A 16,326-nucleotide genomic window follows, 5' to 3' on the forward strand; every position below is an offset into this window, starting at 1 on the left:
AAGTGTGCGTTTCACCAGGAGTCCACCTCCTTCCTGGGTTTTACCATCTCCTCCCGGGGCCTGAAGATGGACCCCCAGAAGGTTCAGGCCGTAGCTCAGTGGCCTCTACCCACGACCCTGAAGCAGCTGCAAAGCTTCCTGGGTTTCTCGAACTTTTACCAGAGGTTTATACGCAACTTCAGTTCCCTCGCAGCACCACTGACCTCACTCACCAAAACCACCAATCAGCCTCGCCCGTTTCGCCTTACTCCAGAGGCTGTCCGTGCTTTCCATGAGCTGGTCGGACGTTTCACTAAGGAACCCATCCTCCTCCACCCGGACCAGACCCGGCCCTTCGTCGTGGAGGTGGACGCCTCAGATGTGGGAGCGGGGGCCGTTCTCTCGCAACGGGGTCCAGACTCTAAGCTCCACCCATGTGCCTACTTCTCCCGGAAGTTTTCCCCCACACAGCAGAACTACGGGGTCGGCGACAGAGAGCTGCTGGCAATAAAATGGGCGCTGGAGGAATGGAGGCAGTGGCTCCTGGGGACCACCGATCCCTTTCTGATCTGGACCGACCACCAGAATCTCATTCATCTACAGACTGCCCGCCAGCTCAACCCACGTCAGGCTCGGTGGGCCCTCTTTTTCGAGCCGTACCACTTCCATATCGCCTACCGGCCCGGCTCCAAGAACCTCAAGGCGGACGCTCTCTCTCGGCGTTTCGCACCAGATGCCGCCCCCCCGGAGCCTCGGACCATTCTGCCGACTCAACGCTTCCTGGCCTCCCTCCAATGGCCGTTGGAGCAGTCCATACAGGCGGCACTTCCTGGCGATCCAGCGCCGCCGGAGACCCCACCGAACCGTCTCTACGTTCCCGCCTCCTGCCGGCAAGAGGCGCTCACGTGGGGGCATTGTTCGCGGCTCGCGGGACATCAAGGACAAGCCCGTACCCTCCAGTTCCTCCGTCGGGCTCTCTGGTGGCCGTCCATGAGGAAGGACGTCCGCGAGTTTACAGCTGCATGTGATGTGTGTGCTCGCTCCAAGTCCTCCAACCGACCCGGCGCTGGAGAGTTGCAGCCTCTCCCTGTGCCCAAACGGCCGTGGTCACACATCGGGCTGGACTTTGTCACGGGACTGCCGGTGGTCGACCACCTGGACACTATAATGACTATCACGGACCGTTTCTCCAAGGCCGTGCACTTAGTGGCCCTGGCCAGCCTCCCCACTGCCAAGAGAACGGCCGAACTGCTCCTGGAACAGGTGGTGCGGTTCCATGGTTTCCCTCAGGACGTGGTTTCCGACCGAGGACCCCAGTTCGCCTCACGCTTCTGGAAGGCGTTCTGTCGCCTGGTCGGTGCTTCCACCAGTCTGTCCTCTGGATACCACCCGCAGACAAATGGTCAGACAGAGAGAGCTAACCAGCAGCTTGGACGCTACCTGCGCTGCTTCGCTTCGTCCCAGCCGACCACCTGGCCCCGCTTCCTCCTGTGGGCGGAGCTGTCACACAACCTCCAGACCTCCTCTGCCACGAGTCTGTCTCCCTTCGAGACCTGTTACGGTTATCAGCCTCCTCTGTTTGATCATCAGGTGCCGGAGGTGGAGGTCCCTGCTGCCCAGACGCTGGTCCGCCGCTGTCGGCTCGCCTGGATCCGGGCCCGTGCGGCCATCACCCGGGCCAACACGGAGTATGCCCGTCAGCATCGCCGCCGCCACCGGCCTGGCCCCGTCTTCCGGTCTGGCGACCAGGTGTGGCTCTCCTCCGCTAACCTGAGGATGCCGGCTGGCTCCCGGAAGCTCACTCCTCGCTTCCTGGGTCCGTTCCCTGTCCTCAAGGTCATCAATCCAGTCACCTGCCGTCTACGCCTCCCGGCTACTCTCCGGATCCACCCGGTCTTTCACGTCTCCCAGCTTAAGCCGGTGATCTCCTCTCCTCTCCACCCTCCACCGGTCCGGGTGCCTCCGCCCCGCGGTGTTGAGGCGGATCGCACCTACACGGTCCGCAGGATACTGGACGCCCGCCGCCGGGGACGAGGTTGGCAGTACCTCGTGGACTGGGAGGGGTACGGGCCTGAGGAACGCTCTTGGGAGCCTACGAGCTCGTTTGTCGATCCTGCCCTGCTAACAGACTTCTGGGCCCGCCGTCCTGGGACTTCGGGTGCCGTCCCTAGAGGGGGGGGTCCTGTCACGAACTCCTCCAGCTGACTGCATTCCATTCATTCCTGCCACTAACGTGGCGACTGACGTCATCACGCCGACACTACTTAAGGAAGTGCCGGCGTTTCATTCATGGCTCAGTCATCGTTTCTCACCAGACTTTGTATCGAGTCTCCAGGCTTACCAGCCCTCTAAACCCTCAAACTACACCTTCAGGAGATAACCACGCCGGCTATCTCCATCTCTCCGCGTCTGGGCAACAGAACTCTCAGTCACGCTTCAGATCTGCCAACGAACCTGACATTGTCCTTTTTATTTGTTTCTCTTAATACCAGGGGTTTAGGACAAACATGTAAATGCAAAGCTTTGTTTTTGTTTGCCAAACAATTTTAAACAGATTTTTGCGTTTTCCAAGAGTGTCATTCCACACCTGCTGATACAAATTTTTGGAAATCGCAATGGGGTAATGACATCTGGTTGTCCCATGGCTCTGAGCGTTCTGCTGGAGTTGCCACGCTTAAAAATAATTTTTCTGGGGATGTGTTACACTCTGACTGTGACACCTTAGGACACTACCTCTGCTCAATAATCAGACACAATAACAGTACTTTCATTGCAGTAAATATATATGGTTACAATAATAAAACAGAAAATGATAAATTACTCGACTCCTTAGAAGAAAGAATAAATTTCTGGCTCTCCAAATACCCAAATTCAGTCCTATTAATTGGTGGAGACTTTAACATTGCTTTAGACAATACGGTTGATAGGTGGCCTCCAGGGCAGCAATCCTCATACAGTGCAAACTTAAAAAATTTTATGGGAAAATTTAATGTTGTGGATATTTGGAGAAAAAAAATTCCAGATGATAGACTCTTTACTTGGAGCAATAAGACAGGATCCAGGCAATCACGTATTGACTTCTGGCTTGTTTCTGACTGCATTGATAAAGATAATATTACCGTTAATATACATGCCACCCCCCTCACTGATCATAGAGCAATCCACATTAAAGTAGTGGTAATCCCCTGTCAGAGTCTTACTCCACCCACATTTCATATTTGAAAAATGCGGCCCAAAGAGGCGTTTCCTGTAAGACCGAGAAGGCGGAGCTACGACCGTGATTGACATACTGAAATTTGAATACAGATGGCGACGGAGAGCGACAGTAGCTCAGAGCAGTCATTCGAGGTGGAGGCCTTTTCCCCACCTTCTTCCCCAGAGGATAGGGAGGAGGGCTTATTGGGGGAAGCAAGCGGTCCTGAACCGTATCTTTTTGAGCCACTAGCTCGTGAGTTGTCAGAGGCCCCTGGAGCCGAGCCAGCAGGAGTATCAAGGCATCGAATGGGTCCAGTCTCTGAGTGGTAAGTAGCTTTTAGCCACAGCTAGCTATATTTAGCTTAGCTAAAAGTAATATTGTATGACTGCCTCAACAGGTGCACCTGCGGCCACTGCACATCATTGTCTGCCAGAGAAAATGTGTGCTTGAGAGAAACGCCCAAGGTATAAAAATAAAAGTACCCCACCATGAGAAAAGCATTCTGTAATGTACACATTTGTTACACAATCACTAACATCATACTAATATTGAACTCTTATAGCACTGATATCAGTTGTTCTTTGTCATAGGTAATGCTCAGGTGTCAGCAGGTGGGTGTAACCTCCTGCATAACTAAGCATCCTGGTTTTGAGGCTGTTGCTCTGAATCCCTACGTGTTGCAGGCAGTTTATGGCACCTTTCTGCAACTCTATGGGGAGATGCAGGAGACTACGCTCAACAGGTAAGACAACTGTCAAAATAATTTTTATATGAATACTTTGTAACTCATACCACCTCTTTCTCAGCTGTTACAGACATCTGGCGTACCGGAATGTGGTCAGGTGGTGTTGGGGTTACCTGGGACAGCACGTTCGTGTTGTGATCCCGTCATGCGCTGTCTCCAGAATAAGGCAGGAGTTCCCAGAAGACGGTGCATACAAAGGATTCCTCCCTCCTCTGAACTAATATATATTTTTTGGATTAAATAAATGTTATAATATATATTTCCTGTATTGATTCCTGTCCATAAAAAGCTGCATAAATCACAAAACGGTAAATGCACTTCTTTACACTTTGACATTATTTATATATACACACATATAGCCACACACTTTCAAATGAGCTCTTACAACAGTAAGGTTCTAATTCGGGGTTAATTAATGCTGCTGTAACAAGTGAGTTTACACCCTGTGTGATTAATGAAGTCTATTCTAGAGCAGGTTCAATTAGGTAAAAATGAATGATAATTTAATAAATGTGATATATGTATTTATACACATCAAAATATCAATATAATTGTATTTAAAATGACTCAATTGCGCTTTAAAGATAACATTTATTATAGCTACTACTAAGACAACGTTAGATTACAATCTGATCATAACTTTCATGATTTTTGACAAAACTCTAAACCACAAGCAGAGATTCTGGAGCCATGTGAGGATAGGTTGGGCCATCAGTGATGTTTCTTTGGTTCCTTAGTCTGGAGGTAGCTTTCACTGTGATGACAAACGTGGAGATGGATCCCGGGAGCACAGGCTTTTCTGTAACAATATCAGGAGGCTCTGAGGAAAAAGTAATATTAGTATGACTAGTATGACTTACAAAAGCAAGACTGGTGAGTTTTGCTATGTTACATACGGCCAAGATTTTCAAGTTGTATGGGAGCCACAGAGCAGAAAGGTTGTAGAGATCAATAGACATCTGGGAGGTGGACAGCATGAGTCACGAGTGGATGAGCATAAAGATCCATAATGACGACAGGTAACTCCTCTGTCGTACAGTGGTGAGCTGCCTGGCTGAGGAGGAGAAAAGGAAAAACCACACAGAGTAGAGTACTAACTAATAATTACAATCTCTTGTTGTGTAGCTCACCTTACGTGCAGTTTAAAACCTGGACCTGTGCCTGCTCACAGCATCCCGTTTATCTGGTCTTTGGAACTGGGCACAGAGAGGTTCTGGAACCGGAATTTTGTCCGAGTACTCCTGATATGGGAGAGGATCCACCACCACAGAGTCGAACAGCAGATCCATAAGCTTGTGCACATATACTGGAAAAGGGTTTTCAGTATTACAATAGCTCTCCATGACATCATTTTGGTTTTATCATACAATATCTGACATACATGAGGTTGGATTGGTCTTCAGGGCTCTCACTGTGTAGTCTCCATGTTTGTACTTTGGGTACACTACAGCATATCTCAGCTCACCAGTTGCTGTTGCTGCATGTGAGCGTGCTGCATTTTCATTATAGTGCATTGCAGCAATTTGTAATCTGAAATAATCAAATAAACAAACCATGCAGATTTTAGGCAAAATTCTACATTTCATTCTAAAATTTGAACAATTAGAGGCATTAATTTGAACATTTGTTGTATTCATTACCTAGACAGCATTCCTTTGAAGGAGAAGACCTGACTTTTTGGAGTAAATCTGATGATGAGACTGTGGAAAGCCTCCAAGGTGGATGTGTGGTACACAGGGCTTATCTTCTCTACGTCCTTCACAAACCGTGGAGCTAACAGAATGGCAGTGAGCTTCTCACATGATGCTGTGCCTACGTAGAAAATGTTAATTACAAAAATTACAATTTGATCAACTTTAGAATGTTGCTATTATTTCATTGAGAAAAAGTTACCTATAGCTGACATTTTTAGATGACAAATGTATGAAAGAGTGACTAATAGTGCTGTAGACAGGTGTGGTCATTACTTACGGCATTTTAGTACATATTATGTCAATTATGGCTGTTCTGCCTAAAACCATGAGTTGTGTGGCGCACTCGTGTGTTTAAATTTCTGCACAGCATTTTATTCTTAGTAATTAATTGCTGTTGGCCAAATGGTGGTGTGTGACCTTAGCAGCTACATGTGACGTCTGTAACTCTCATGCTCCAAAAATATTTCTCCATGTTGAAGGAGGTGAAGACAAATATTCTGTTGTGGGGTGACGTGTTCTAAATGTAAAGAAACCAAACAGTAAAGGCTCAGCTGTAATGAGTACATGCTACACTTACTTGGTTTGAGCCACTGTCTTGCCTGTTCTCCATCCAGAGGTGCATGCAGACAGCTAGGGAACAGGGCGTTGTCATGGCTGTGCACATTTTGGATGTGGTTGGCAACTGAAGTCCACTTTGCTACTGCCTCCTGTCCTGAGGAGGAACTGGATGCCGACCAGTAGAGGTGGTTCACCACACTTTGTTCCACAGTCTCACATCCTGGGTCGTCTTTCTCTTCCCCAGCTCTTCGATTTTCTTACCAATTCCTGGAGAGCCAAACAGACCCACATTTAAAATAGAAAAAAAAAATCCTGTAATATTCACTATATACATCCCCAAAGATTACCTTTTCCCATGTGCCAGGGGTCAAAGTAGTGACTGATTTCCTTTTTTTCCTCCCGCAAATACTTCTGCACTCCTGTGTGGCGGTCAGTCACGACTTGCTGCACATCGACCCCCCTCTCCAAAAGTGTGCTCAGACTTCTCACAAATCCCTCCTTCTCCATTCGCACACTATTTCCAACTTCATTGCTCTGAAAATAAACATAATTCTCCATTGATCTGTGAATAATTAACCATGAAATATATTGGAATCATCAGGTAATGTTGTACCTGTACAAGTTGGATATCAATAACTTTGTTTCTTTTGAGATCCATCATGGTGTAGCTACCATATTTGGCTGAGTGTCCTTCAAGAAATGCAAGTTATTAATTAATTTACATTTGATAGCAAAGGAATAAAATAAATAAATTTAAAAGTATTCACCAGGTGAATCAGCTCGCATGTCACCACCAAGAGTCACAGGTCCAGATTCAGTAGCCTCCTGGATGATATCAGCTTGCTCTAGCTGCCACTGCCAGCTCACTGTTGGAATTAACAGCTTTGCCTGATGTCGAAAGAATGTCTGCTTGGACAGTCCCTGCACATTGAAGGCACCCAGGAACTAAAATATGAAAAGTTACGTCATGAAATGAGAGATGCACAGACCTTATCAAAACCAACCTAAACAGTTTTGGCCTATACCTTAGAAATCTGGCTAAATGATGAGCTTGTGAAAAGGACAGCAGCACAGAGCTGGAGGTTTCCTGCTGGGATGCTGTTCACCATGGGCTGACTGGACCACTCATTGTAGTGCTCACAGCATGAACACCGTTGTGTCACACGGAGCAGTGTGCCGATTGTCGTCGTGTTCACAACACAACGACCGGTACAAACGGGACACCTTCTGAACAGCCCCAGCAACAGTTTCTCATGAACAATGTACTTCTTGTCCTTTTGTGGATGGACCTCAGTGAAAGAGCTGTATAGAACACATACATTTATATATATGGTCATAACTAAAAAATTCTAAACTGTTATAATCTTTTTTTACCTTGAACAGTTCACTGAGCTTGCACTGTCATTGAGGTGGAAGCTGGGATCAACAACAGACACCTCATATCGTGGTCTTTTCAGGGGTGTGGACGCAGCTCTGGGACTTTGTGGAAGATGAATTTCCGTCACGGTCCCTGTGTCACAAGACACACTGCGGCTGGGAGCTCTAAACTGTGTGGCTATGTAAAATACAAAGAAGCAGCACATTTATAAATGTTTAAAAGAGCATAAAATCACGTGTAACAATAATCTGTAAAACAAATTAAAACTAGAAGGTAATAATAAAATGTTTACATAGAAGATTATTAAAAATAATTCACCTTTGCTACGTCGATAAGGCTTTACATGATCCTGGACAAGTGCATTTTTAAAGATTACTAAATCAGTCTGACAGCCAACGTCTTGGGTAGATTTAGCCTGAAAAAAAAATAGAAGCACATTGTTGTTGTTGTTTATAAAGTCAGATAATATACAAAAGAAACTGTCCGAAATATATATATATATATATATATATATATATATATATATATATATATATATATATATATATATTTATATATATATAGGCACTTTATGACATTCCTAGTGTGTGATCGTTATTATAACGTAAAAGTCAGTCACATATGATGTGAAGAACCTGAAATGCGACCTCCTGAACAGAATTCCTCACAGAACCGGGTTAGGCTTTGGTGTAAAGCTGGATTTCACGCTGTAATGATGTCTGTCAACTAGTGCTGCGTTAGAGCCACTGTTGCTGAATTACCGACTGACACAAAAACAACCCGGATTTTCTCCGAGCCTGACAGAAATAGTCATGTGGACCTTTTTGTCGGCCAGGGCTTCGAGATATGTTCCGATTCGCCGCTGATTCTAACCTTACATCCCGTTCCACATTTTGTGAACTTGACAATTTAGCCCGAAGGCAGTGCAGGCTGATATTAGCTAAATGGAGTGAACCACGTCTCTCAAACTTTGCATTTAGGTAGGGAATTGTCTTTAGAAGATGTTAAAACGTTTATTTAGCTTACTCACCTCAGACTGGAGCCCGCCATGGTGGGGGAGCAGAGTCGGTGGGCTGCATCTAATTCGTGGAAGAGCCACGGTGGGCACGGCCTCACTCTTCAAACGGAGACGTGAAGAATAACCCAGTTCAAACTCCATCATGTTGGCGAAGGAATCACGGGTAAAATGCTGGTTGCAAACTACAGCACCAGGCGGGAGCTGACTGTTATCCTGTACACCGATTGCGCGCAACCACTGGCGCCTAATTTCTAAGTCCAGTGGAAAGGAGTGCAACCCCACAGAGCTACCACAACCAACTACACTACACCTTTTAACCATACTAACACTATATGGAACACTAAACCTGAATTATTTTCCTAATAAAACTAACAGCTAAACACTAACTAAACTACAATATCTAACAGCCAAGCTGACACTAAATAAGTACTAACACGATATGGAACACTAAACCCGAACTACTTTCCTAGTAACACTAAAAGCCAAACACTAACTAAACTACAATATCTAACAGCCAAGCTAACACTAAATAAGTATTTATAACACTAAAAGCTATGCTAAAGACTATAATATGCTAATGATATATGCTAATGCTGAACTACCGCTAACCGTCCGACACTCACTTGCAAATCCAACTCCCAACTCGCCACAAGGCGTGGCCGAGACTCTCGTTGCTTTATAACTTTGGCACAAGAGCTGCTACGTAGTACTCTACTGGTTTACGTAGTATCTTACTCTTTAGCCATTGGCTAAAATTTATTCAAAATGTGTCAAATTCTGTGTTTTAAGCTGAAGGTGGCACATTACTGTGGTTTTTAGGCTGAATATTTAATTTTTAAAGAAAATGCACCAAAATGCTAAAATAATGAATACACACATTTAAAACACTATTCGACACTCATTTATACAGTTCATCAGCAAAAAAAAAGTTAATTTAGACGTTACTTGCTCTTTCACGTCAAAATGTTTACACTGGATAATATACCTCATAATTTATCTTATTGGAAGTTAAATAACTCTTTGCTAAAAGATAAAATGCTAATTGGTTATTATTGGAATAAAGATAACAGAGAGAAATCTTTTTGTAGAAATTGGGAACTTTTTAAATTTGAAGCATGCAAATTCTTGAGAAGATACAGGAGTCACATTGCTAAATTAAGGAAAGTTGAACAACATGACGTAATAAACAGAATTGCCTCTTATTACCAGAAGTCCCCAGAAGAAATCTCAGAGGAAGAGAAATTAAGCTTACTAGAACTTCAAAACAAATTGGACGGTTTATATCGACGCAAGGCTGAGGGTGCTTTTGTAAGATCCAGGAAGAGGTGGCTGGAGGAGGGCGAACAAAATTCTGCTTACTTTTTCAGGCTTGAAAAATACAGATAAAAAATGAACTCTATTCATCAACTAAATATTAATGGCATTGTCTCTGACAATCCTAGAGAAATTTCACATTTCTGTGCTGAATTCTATACTAAACTAAACAACTCAAAATATAATGAGGTTGTCTCAACAGGATTTCTCAGTAATATTAGAAACCTAAAAACGATTGTTGTGGAAGATAGAAGTTATTGTGACAGCCCTCTGACTGTGGAAGAAGTCTGTACTTCCATTTCTGCACTTAAGGCCAATAAACCTCCCGGCACAGATGGTTTGACTGCAGAGTTTTATAAATCTTTTTCTAATCTCCTGGCCCCGTTTTTGCTGCAAGTTTTTACAGAAAGTATAGAGAATAACACCATCCCTCCTACTCTTACTCAAGGTCTCATAACACTTATTCCAAAACCAAACAAAGACTTACTTTTTATTGATAATTGGAGACCCCTCTCCCTGCTCAATAATGACTATAAGATTATGGCTTTAATACTTGCTAATAGGATTAAAGAGGTCTTGGACACAATTATTGATGAGACACAATCAGGCTTTATGAGAAATAGACACATTTCTAATAACATTAGACTGGTTTTGGATTTACTTGATTACTCTGATTTGGTATCTGACAATAGCTTCATTCTCTTCCTGGATTTTCATAAGGCTTTAGATACAATTGAACATCAATTTATTTTCCACTCTTTGGAAAAATTTGGCTTCGGCAGGTTTTTCTGTAAAGCTGTCAAAACCTTATACACAAATGGCAATAGTTCTATTAAAATGATTAACGGCTCCACCCCGAGATTTGACCTGAAACGTGGTATTCGCCAAGGATGTCCTATTTCACCATATTTATTTTTACTTTGTACACAAAATCTTGCAACTAATATTTCAAACAGTGTTGTACAAGGAATCACCATAGCTGATAAGGAACTCGTGATCAGCCAGTTAGCCGATGACACCACACTCTTCTTCAAAAATGCAAACCAAATCCCTCTAGCTCTTAGTGGGATTAGTGACTTCTCTGAGGCCTCTGGTTTATGCCTAAATCTAAAAAAGTGTGAGTTGCTAGCAATTAAAGACTGCCCTGCAAATACTGTCTGTAATAGTTCTGTTAAACAGGAAGTCACATACCTGGGACTGTTAATATCCAAAGATAAAATAACCTAAAAAAGTTCCACCGGTGGCTGCAGAGGGACTTGTCTTTGAAAGGTAGAGTGTTAATTACTAAAGCTGAAGTGTTATCCCGATAAACATATGCTGCTCTCTCTTTACATCTGGATAAGGAAATTGGTAAAGATATTGACCGTATGCTCTTTAATTTATATGGAAAAACCGTACGCATTATATTAGGAAAACTGTTGTGATGAATAAGTACGAATCAGGTGGGCTTAACGTCCTAGACTTTTCTACTTTAAATAACACTTTCAAAGTTAATTGGGCTAAACATTTTCTTTAAAACCCCACCTCTATCTGGAACCTTATACCATATCATATTTTCTCTCATTTTGGTGGCTTTCGTTTTATTTTAAATTGTAATTACAATGTTGAGAAACTCCCTATAAAACTTTCATCCTTCCATAAGCAAGTCCTCTTAGCGTGGACCCTCATTTATAAACACAACTTCTCACCTCATAAATATCTTATCTGGAACAACAGATATATTTTATTTAAAAATAAATCACTTTTCCTGGAAACTTGGGTCCAGAATGGGATCCTATTGGTGGCTCAGCTGGTTAATAAAGAGGGACAACTACTTACTTACAATGACTTTATTGCCCTAGCGACTTTAATGTTATATAAAAACACTGACAGCTCAATATCTACCTCAGTCACTCTCCCTGATCCAGTTGAGTCACCAATAGGAAAAATCTGCTTTTCTCTAGAACTTGGTAACAGCAATAAGAGAATATGTAGTTTATTCCAGGAAGATATCGTCTCTCTGCCGTATATAATAACTTATTGGAATCGATATGTTCCAGATATCAAGTGGAAGACAGTCTGGATGATCCCCCAGAAATATTTGACTGTAAATAAGGTGAAAGAAGTCTCATTTAAACTTCTACATAAATGTTATCCAGCCAGGCATTACATGGTAAAATTTAAAAGGGACATAAATACTAATTGTACTTTCTGTGGGGATCATCCAGAAACTGTGACACATCTTTTTTGGTGCTGTTATTTTACACAAAGGTTCTGGTTTGTTACTGTCCATATTTTGAGGGAGTTTTCTTTAAGATGGGAAAATGTTTTATTCTAAGAATGATAAATGTTTTTTTATGATAAATCTGTTAATACTTTTAGCTAAATTCTTTATTCATAAATGTAAGTTTACTAACAAAACACCATATTTCTGTCATTTTTTAAGGATGTGGAATTGTGCATAAAATCATTATCAGAATCCACCAACAAAAAGGCTCTTAAAACAATATATATATATGTGAATTTTTGCATGTATTCTTATAATTGTTACTTTTTTCTTTTACCCCTGGCTTTGTGTGTTCATGTTCTGTTGTTTTGTATACTTCATTCGTTTCTATGTTGTATAATCATTGTTTGCTAAATAAAGTTTATAAAAAATAAAATAAAAAAGATCCTGTACCGACACCAGCAAATACGTATACTTCCGGTTTTCAGTTCGAAGTGCATTGTGGGTAATGTAGTTTTAAGTAACATAAAAACATGTGCAATTTAGATTTTGTTTGAAATTTATTTGGATATGTGTTTCAGTTGGACTTTTTATCTGATCGTTTAAATGTTTTGTGGAGCTGCAAGTGTGGACCACCACTAGGGGGCATCAGAGGTTAGAAAATGAGTGCAAAGTAATCAATTGTTAAAAAATTGAAGAGATTTTCACTGAATTGTTTAATTCATTCATTCGTTCATTCATTCATTCATTCATTCATTCATTCATTCATTCATTCATTCATTCATTCATTCATTCCCTTCACAAATTCATCTCCACTAGGGTCACCAGGAGCTGGTGCCTGTTTCTCCAGCATTCATCACCAGGTGACACTTTGGGGCATCCAGGTCTAAAAATCAACACATGGACAAATAGGGAGTCTAAGTCTCCACCCCTTCTGGTCAGTTCATGGCTTCCCGGTACAAAAAAAAAAAAAAAGATGAATGTAAGTGAATGGGGCTATAAAAACTTTATTCTAACCCGCTTTGCCTTATGCCCTGAATCACACATGTTTCATCCATCCATCCATTTTTATGCGCTTTAGGTCACGTCGTGGGGGCAGCAGCCTAAACAGAGAGGCCCAGACTTCCTTCTCCCCACTCACTTGGGCCAGCTCCTTCGGGGGAATCCTAAAGTGTTCCCTGGCCAGCCACAAAACTTAGACCTCCAGCAGTGTCCTGGGTCTTCCTTTGGATCTCCTCCTTGTTGGACTTTGCTGGAAAACCTCACCAGGAAGGCATCAAGGAAGTCCAGGTCCATACATTTGTTGTACTTCAATTTAAATGAAAAGTAATGATGTGTAATTTGACTATGTTTGTCACGTAAACAGAGATTTATTAGCTTGTAAAAATTCATAATTAAAATGAATTGTGGTGGTCCACTTATTTACAAGTGTATTGTTTCAATCAGACATCGCATACCGGTACATGACATCACCGCAGAATCTCTTGTCCCCCAGCTACTTACTACATGATTTATAGTGGTATTCTCCACGTTTAATGCTCCTTCTGTTGTCATGAAAGAAGGATTCAAAGCTCGCTAAACTCAGCCTTTCATTGGCTTATTTTCTGTGTTTGGTTTGTTTACATCAATTTGATGGGACACTCATTTGTAGTGCATTACATCTTTTCACACAAAACCTAAAATAACTTTTGCTACCTGTGGAAAATAAGCACTTTCTTGGCATGAAAATATGTCTTTCAAATTCGGACATGTGAAATCCATGCCACACATCAAACAGAATCAGAAAAAAAAACTAAAATTTATTCATCTATACTCCCATTTATTTATTTATTTATTTATTTATTTATTTATTTATTTATATATTTTTGGCAGTTGGGGACCCATGGTCTGGAAGTAATCAACCAATCTCACACACAAACTCAAACCTGGAGACAATTTAGTCTCCAGTCAACCTAACATGCAAGTTTTTGGTCTGTGGGGGATAAACCCATGCATGGGGAGAATGAGTTAACTCTATGCAGAAAGGCCAAAGGTTTCAAACCAGCAACCTTACAGTGGTTCTACCAACAAGTGTGACAACAAGCAGCCCTACAAGGCAAATCAAGTCCTACTGCATTTGTGTTGAGATCTCAGAATGCTTATGGTAATGAATAAAAACAAGTAATCAACATATATGTACTATGGCTGTTTCACCATTACCTAAATGCTGTTGAAGAAAGTTATCATTTGTGACAAATTTGCACAGCATTTCAACCCCACATTTGAAAAGTCAAATTAGAGATATGTACAAAAACTGTCTGACTAAAGCAGCTTTATGCTAATTCTGCTGTGGTAATGTTACCGTGGCGACTCACTTTAGATAAGCGGAAGTTGGTTTTCTGGTCATATTCTAAAGGAGCTTTCCATTTACTGTGGTGTTAGGTGACATTTTAAATGTGGGGTACCATTTAAAACATCCATAATGTGAGTAGGAAAGGAAAACGATTACATCATTACTCAAAAATGTTTTGTTCCTAGTGTTATTCTTAGTTTAGGCCAGAAACATGCATCACTGAAGTGGACTTAGTGTGAAAACACACATTTAAACATCAGAGCTCTCAGAGAGACATCTGTTAAAGGTCGTTCCACACTTTCAGCATGCCTATAACGGAAAACATTAAAATATATGTATAAAAAAACTCGAACAAAGAGATTTTCAGGTATTTGTCTTCTGTTCAGGCACATTTTAGTGTCTTAAAAGAGCACACCGTGTCACTTATTTCCAAGTGTATGGTTTCACTTTGGGAATCTACAAAAAGGTTGTCATGATTTAATGTTCCTGTTGTAGCAGCATGTCTTGGCACCTTGATGTCTCAAACACTTACTCTCGTTAAAAGATCAAAATGATTACTGTTAAAATGCTGATACAAGAATTTGGGGTTATATTTAGTAAGATGATGCTAAGATGGGTAGACTAAGCAGTCTAGTCTTAAATACACAAAATGTAAAGTCAGGCTAAAGTCATCTCTTCAACACTTATGTATCTAGAAGAACAATAACATTCACATCAATAATTAATCCTCTTTCAGACTTGATCAAAACCCTGATATGCTCTGACCTAGAAGAATGTATTCGGAGGGCACTGCTATAGTCATTTTTGGTGAAGAAGGAGCTGTGCCCTTAGAGACTTTAAGTACTGGTCCTTCTATGGTCCAACTTTCATCAAGAGTTCCAAAAGTCTGGATCATGCCAAAAACTGAAATTCTAAATACAAGAGAGTGAAATTAGCCCCCACCTTAGGGTGGCCTCTGGCTCAGTCCAACAAATAAGGTGAAGAGTTCCATCACTGGTCCTTTGCATTGAAAGGATGCCCATACTACTTCAGCATACTTGCTGGAGTGATTTGGGCATCTGATTAGGATAATTGTTTTTCCTTGCATGTCATACTGGGAGGAGACATTGGAGCAGACCTAGAAGTCACCACAGGGATTGCATAGTCTAATTCTGGCTTGGGAATGTCTTTAGGTTCTCCAGGAATTGGAGAGTGTCTTCTAGAAGATGGAGGTCTGGATTAAGAAGCATACAATCTGTAGCCTAGAATACAGACTGCAAATTAACAAAGCAAATCTGAAGCCAGGTGGGTGGGATGTTACTGCGACTGAGTGAAAGCAAGATGACCACGTCTCTGTGGTGGTCCAATCACAGTGCTCTATTGGTTTGGTGGGCCAATGACAGGACTCTGTTATTGGGTGGGATATTACTAATGCAAAGATGCAGATGGCTCCTTTGAAACGGCATTGGCATCAACTCTGGACTATTTTGACTTGGGCTTGTCTTTGACTCAAGAGCAGATAGAGGTACTCATGTTTATTCAGAAAAAGGATGTATTTGCATCTCCTTTGACAGGTTATGGCGGACTGCTTCACCGTAGCGGTGAGTAGGTTACGTTGTTTGTTATCCGATAGCATGCAGAGACAGATTGAAAGACAACTGTAGATCCCGCCACACGACTGAGAGCCGACAATGGACCACGGCGAGACTATATTCACATATACATGATAACTTGCCAGACTATACAATCTTAGCATTTATGACCAAACCACATTTCAACTACATGCTAGAAGATCACATTAAGTTAGCACAATGCTTCCATCAAGACCCCACCATCAAGACCACACCAAGGTTCTGTAAAGACCCCGTCAAGCCCTCACAGGACTCTGCCAAGATTACGCTAAGACCCCTGCTAAGACCACAGCAAG

At 42.2% G+C, this 16,326-nt stretch overlaps 1 protein-coding gene and 1 long non-coding RNA gene across 2 annotated transcripts; one reads left to right on the forward strand and one right to left on the reverse strand.

The window, feature by feature from the left end:
• Window positions 1-3,345: 3,345 nt before the first annotated feature.
• On the forward strand, window positions 3,346-4,179 carry LOC129161163 (P2X purinoceptor 7-like). The gene is made up of 3 exons (XM_070542044.1): window positions 3,346-3,639; window positions 3,766-3,917; window positions 3,982-4,179. The coding sequence occupies exons 2-3, from the start codon at window positions 3,769-3,771 to the stop codon at window positions 4,139-4,141; spliced, it is 309 nt and encodes a 102-aa protein (XP_070398145.1). The 5' UTR covers window positions 3,346-3,639; window positions 3,766-3,768; the 3' UTR covers window positions 4,142-4,179.
• A 3,239-nt stretch (window positions 4,180-7,418) lies between these two features.
• Window positions 7,419-7,920, reverse strand: LOC139062283 (uncharacterized). Its single transcript, XR_011515859.1, has 3 exons — window positions 7,869-7,920; window positions 7,547-7,727; window positions 7,419-7,474 (listed from the first exon to the last, which is right to left on the reverse strand). It is a non-coding gene; the product is annotated as an uncharacterized lncRNA (long non-coding RNA).
• Window positions 7,921-16,326: the final 8,406 nt, after the last annotated feature.

This window comes from Nothobranchius furzeri, chromosome 12 (genome assembly GCF_043380555.1).
Source record: "Nothobranchius furzeri strain GRZ-AD chromosome 12, NfurGRZ-RIMD1, whole genome shotgun sequence".
In the NCBI taxonomy this organism is placed as follows: domain Eukaryota; kingdom Metazoa; phylum Chordata; class Actinopteri; order Cyprinodontiformes; family Nothobranchiidae; genus Nothobranchius; species Nothobranchius furzeri.

What these genes read in the sequence shown, in the direction of transcription:
- LOC129161163 (XM_070542044.1), top strand. Translation starts at nt 3,769, where the DNA reads ATGCTCAGGTGTCAGCAGGTGGGTGTAACCTCCTGCATAACTAAGCAT. An exon ending in CAGGAGACTACGCTCAACAG is followed by an intron (nt 3,918 to 3,981) that starts GTAAGACAACTG and finishes CCTCTTTCTCAG; the next exon opens with CTGTTACAGACATCTGGCGT.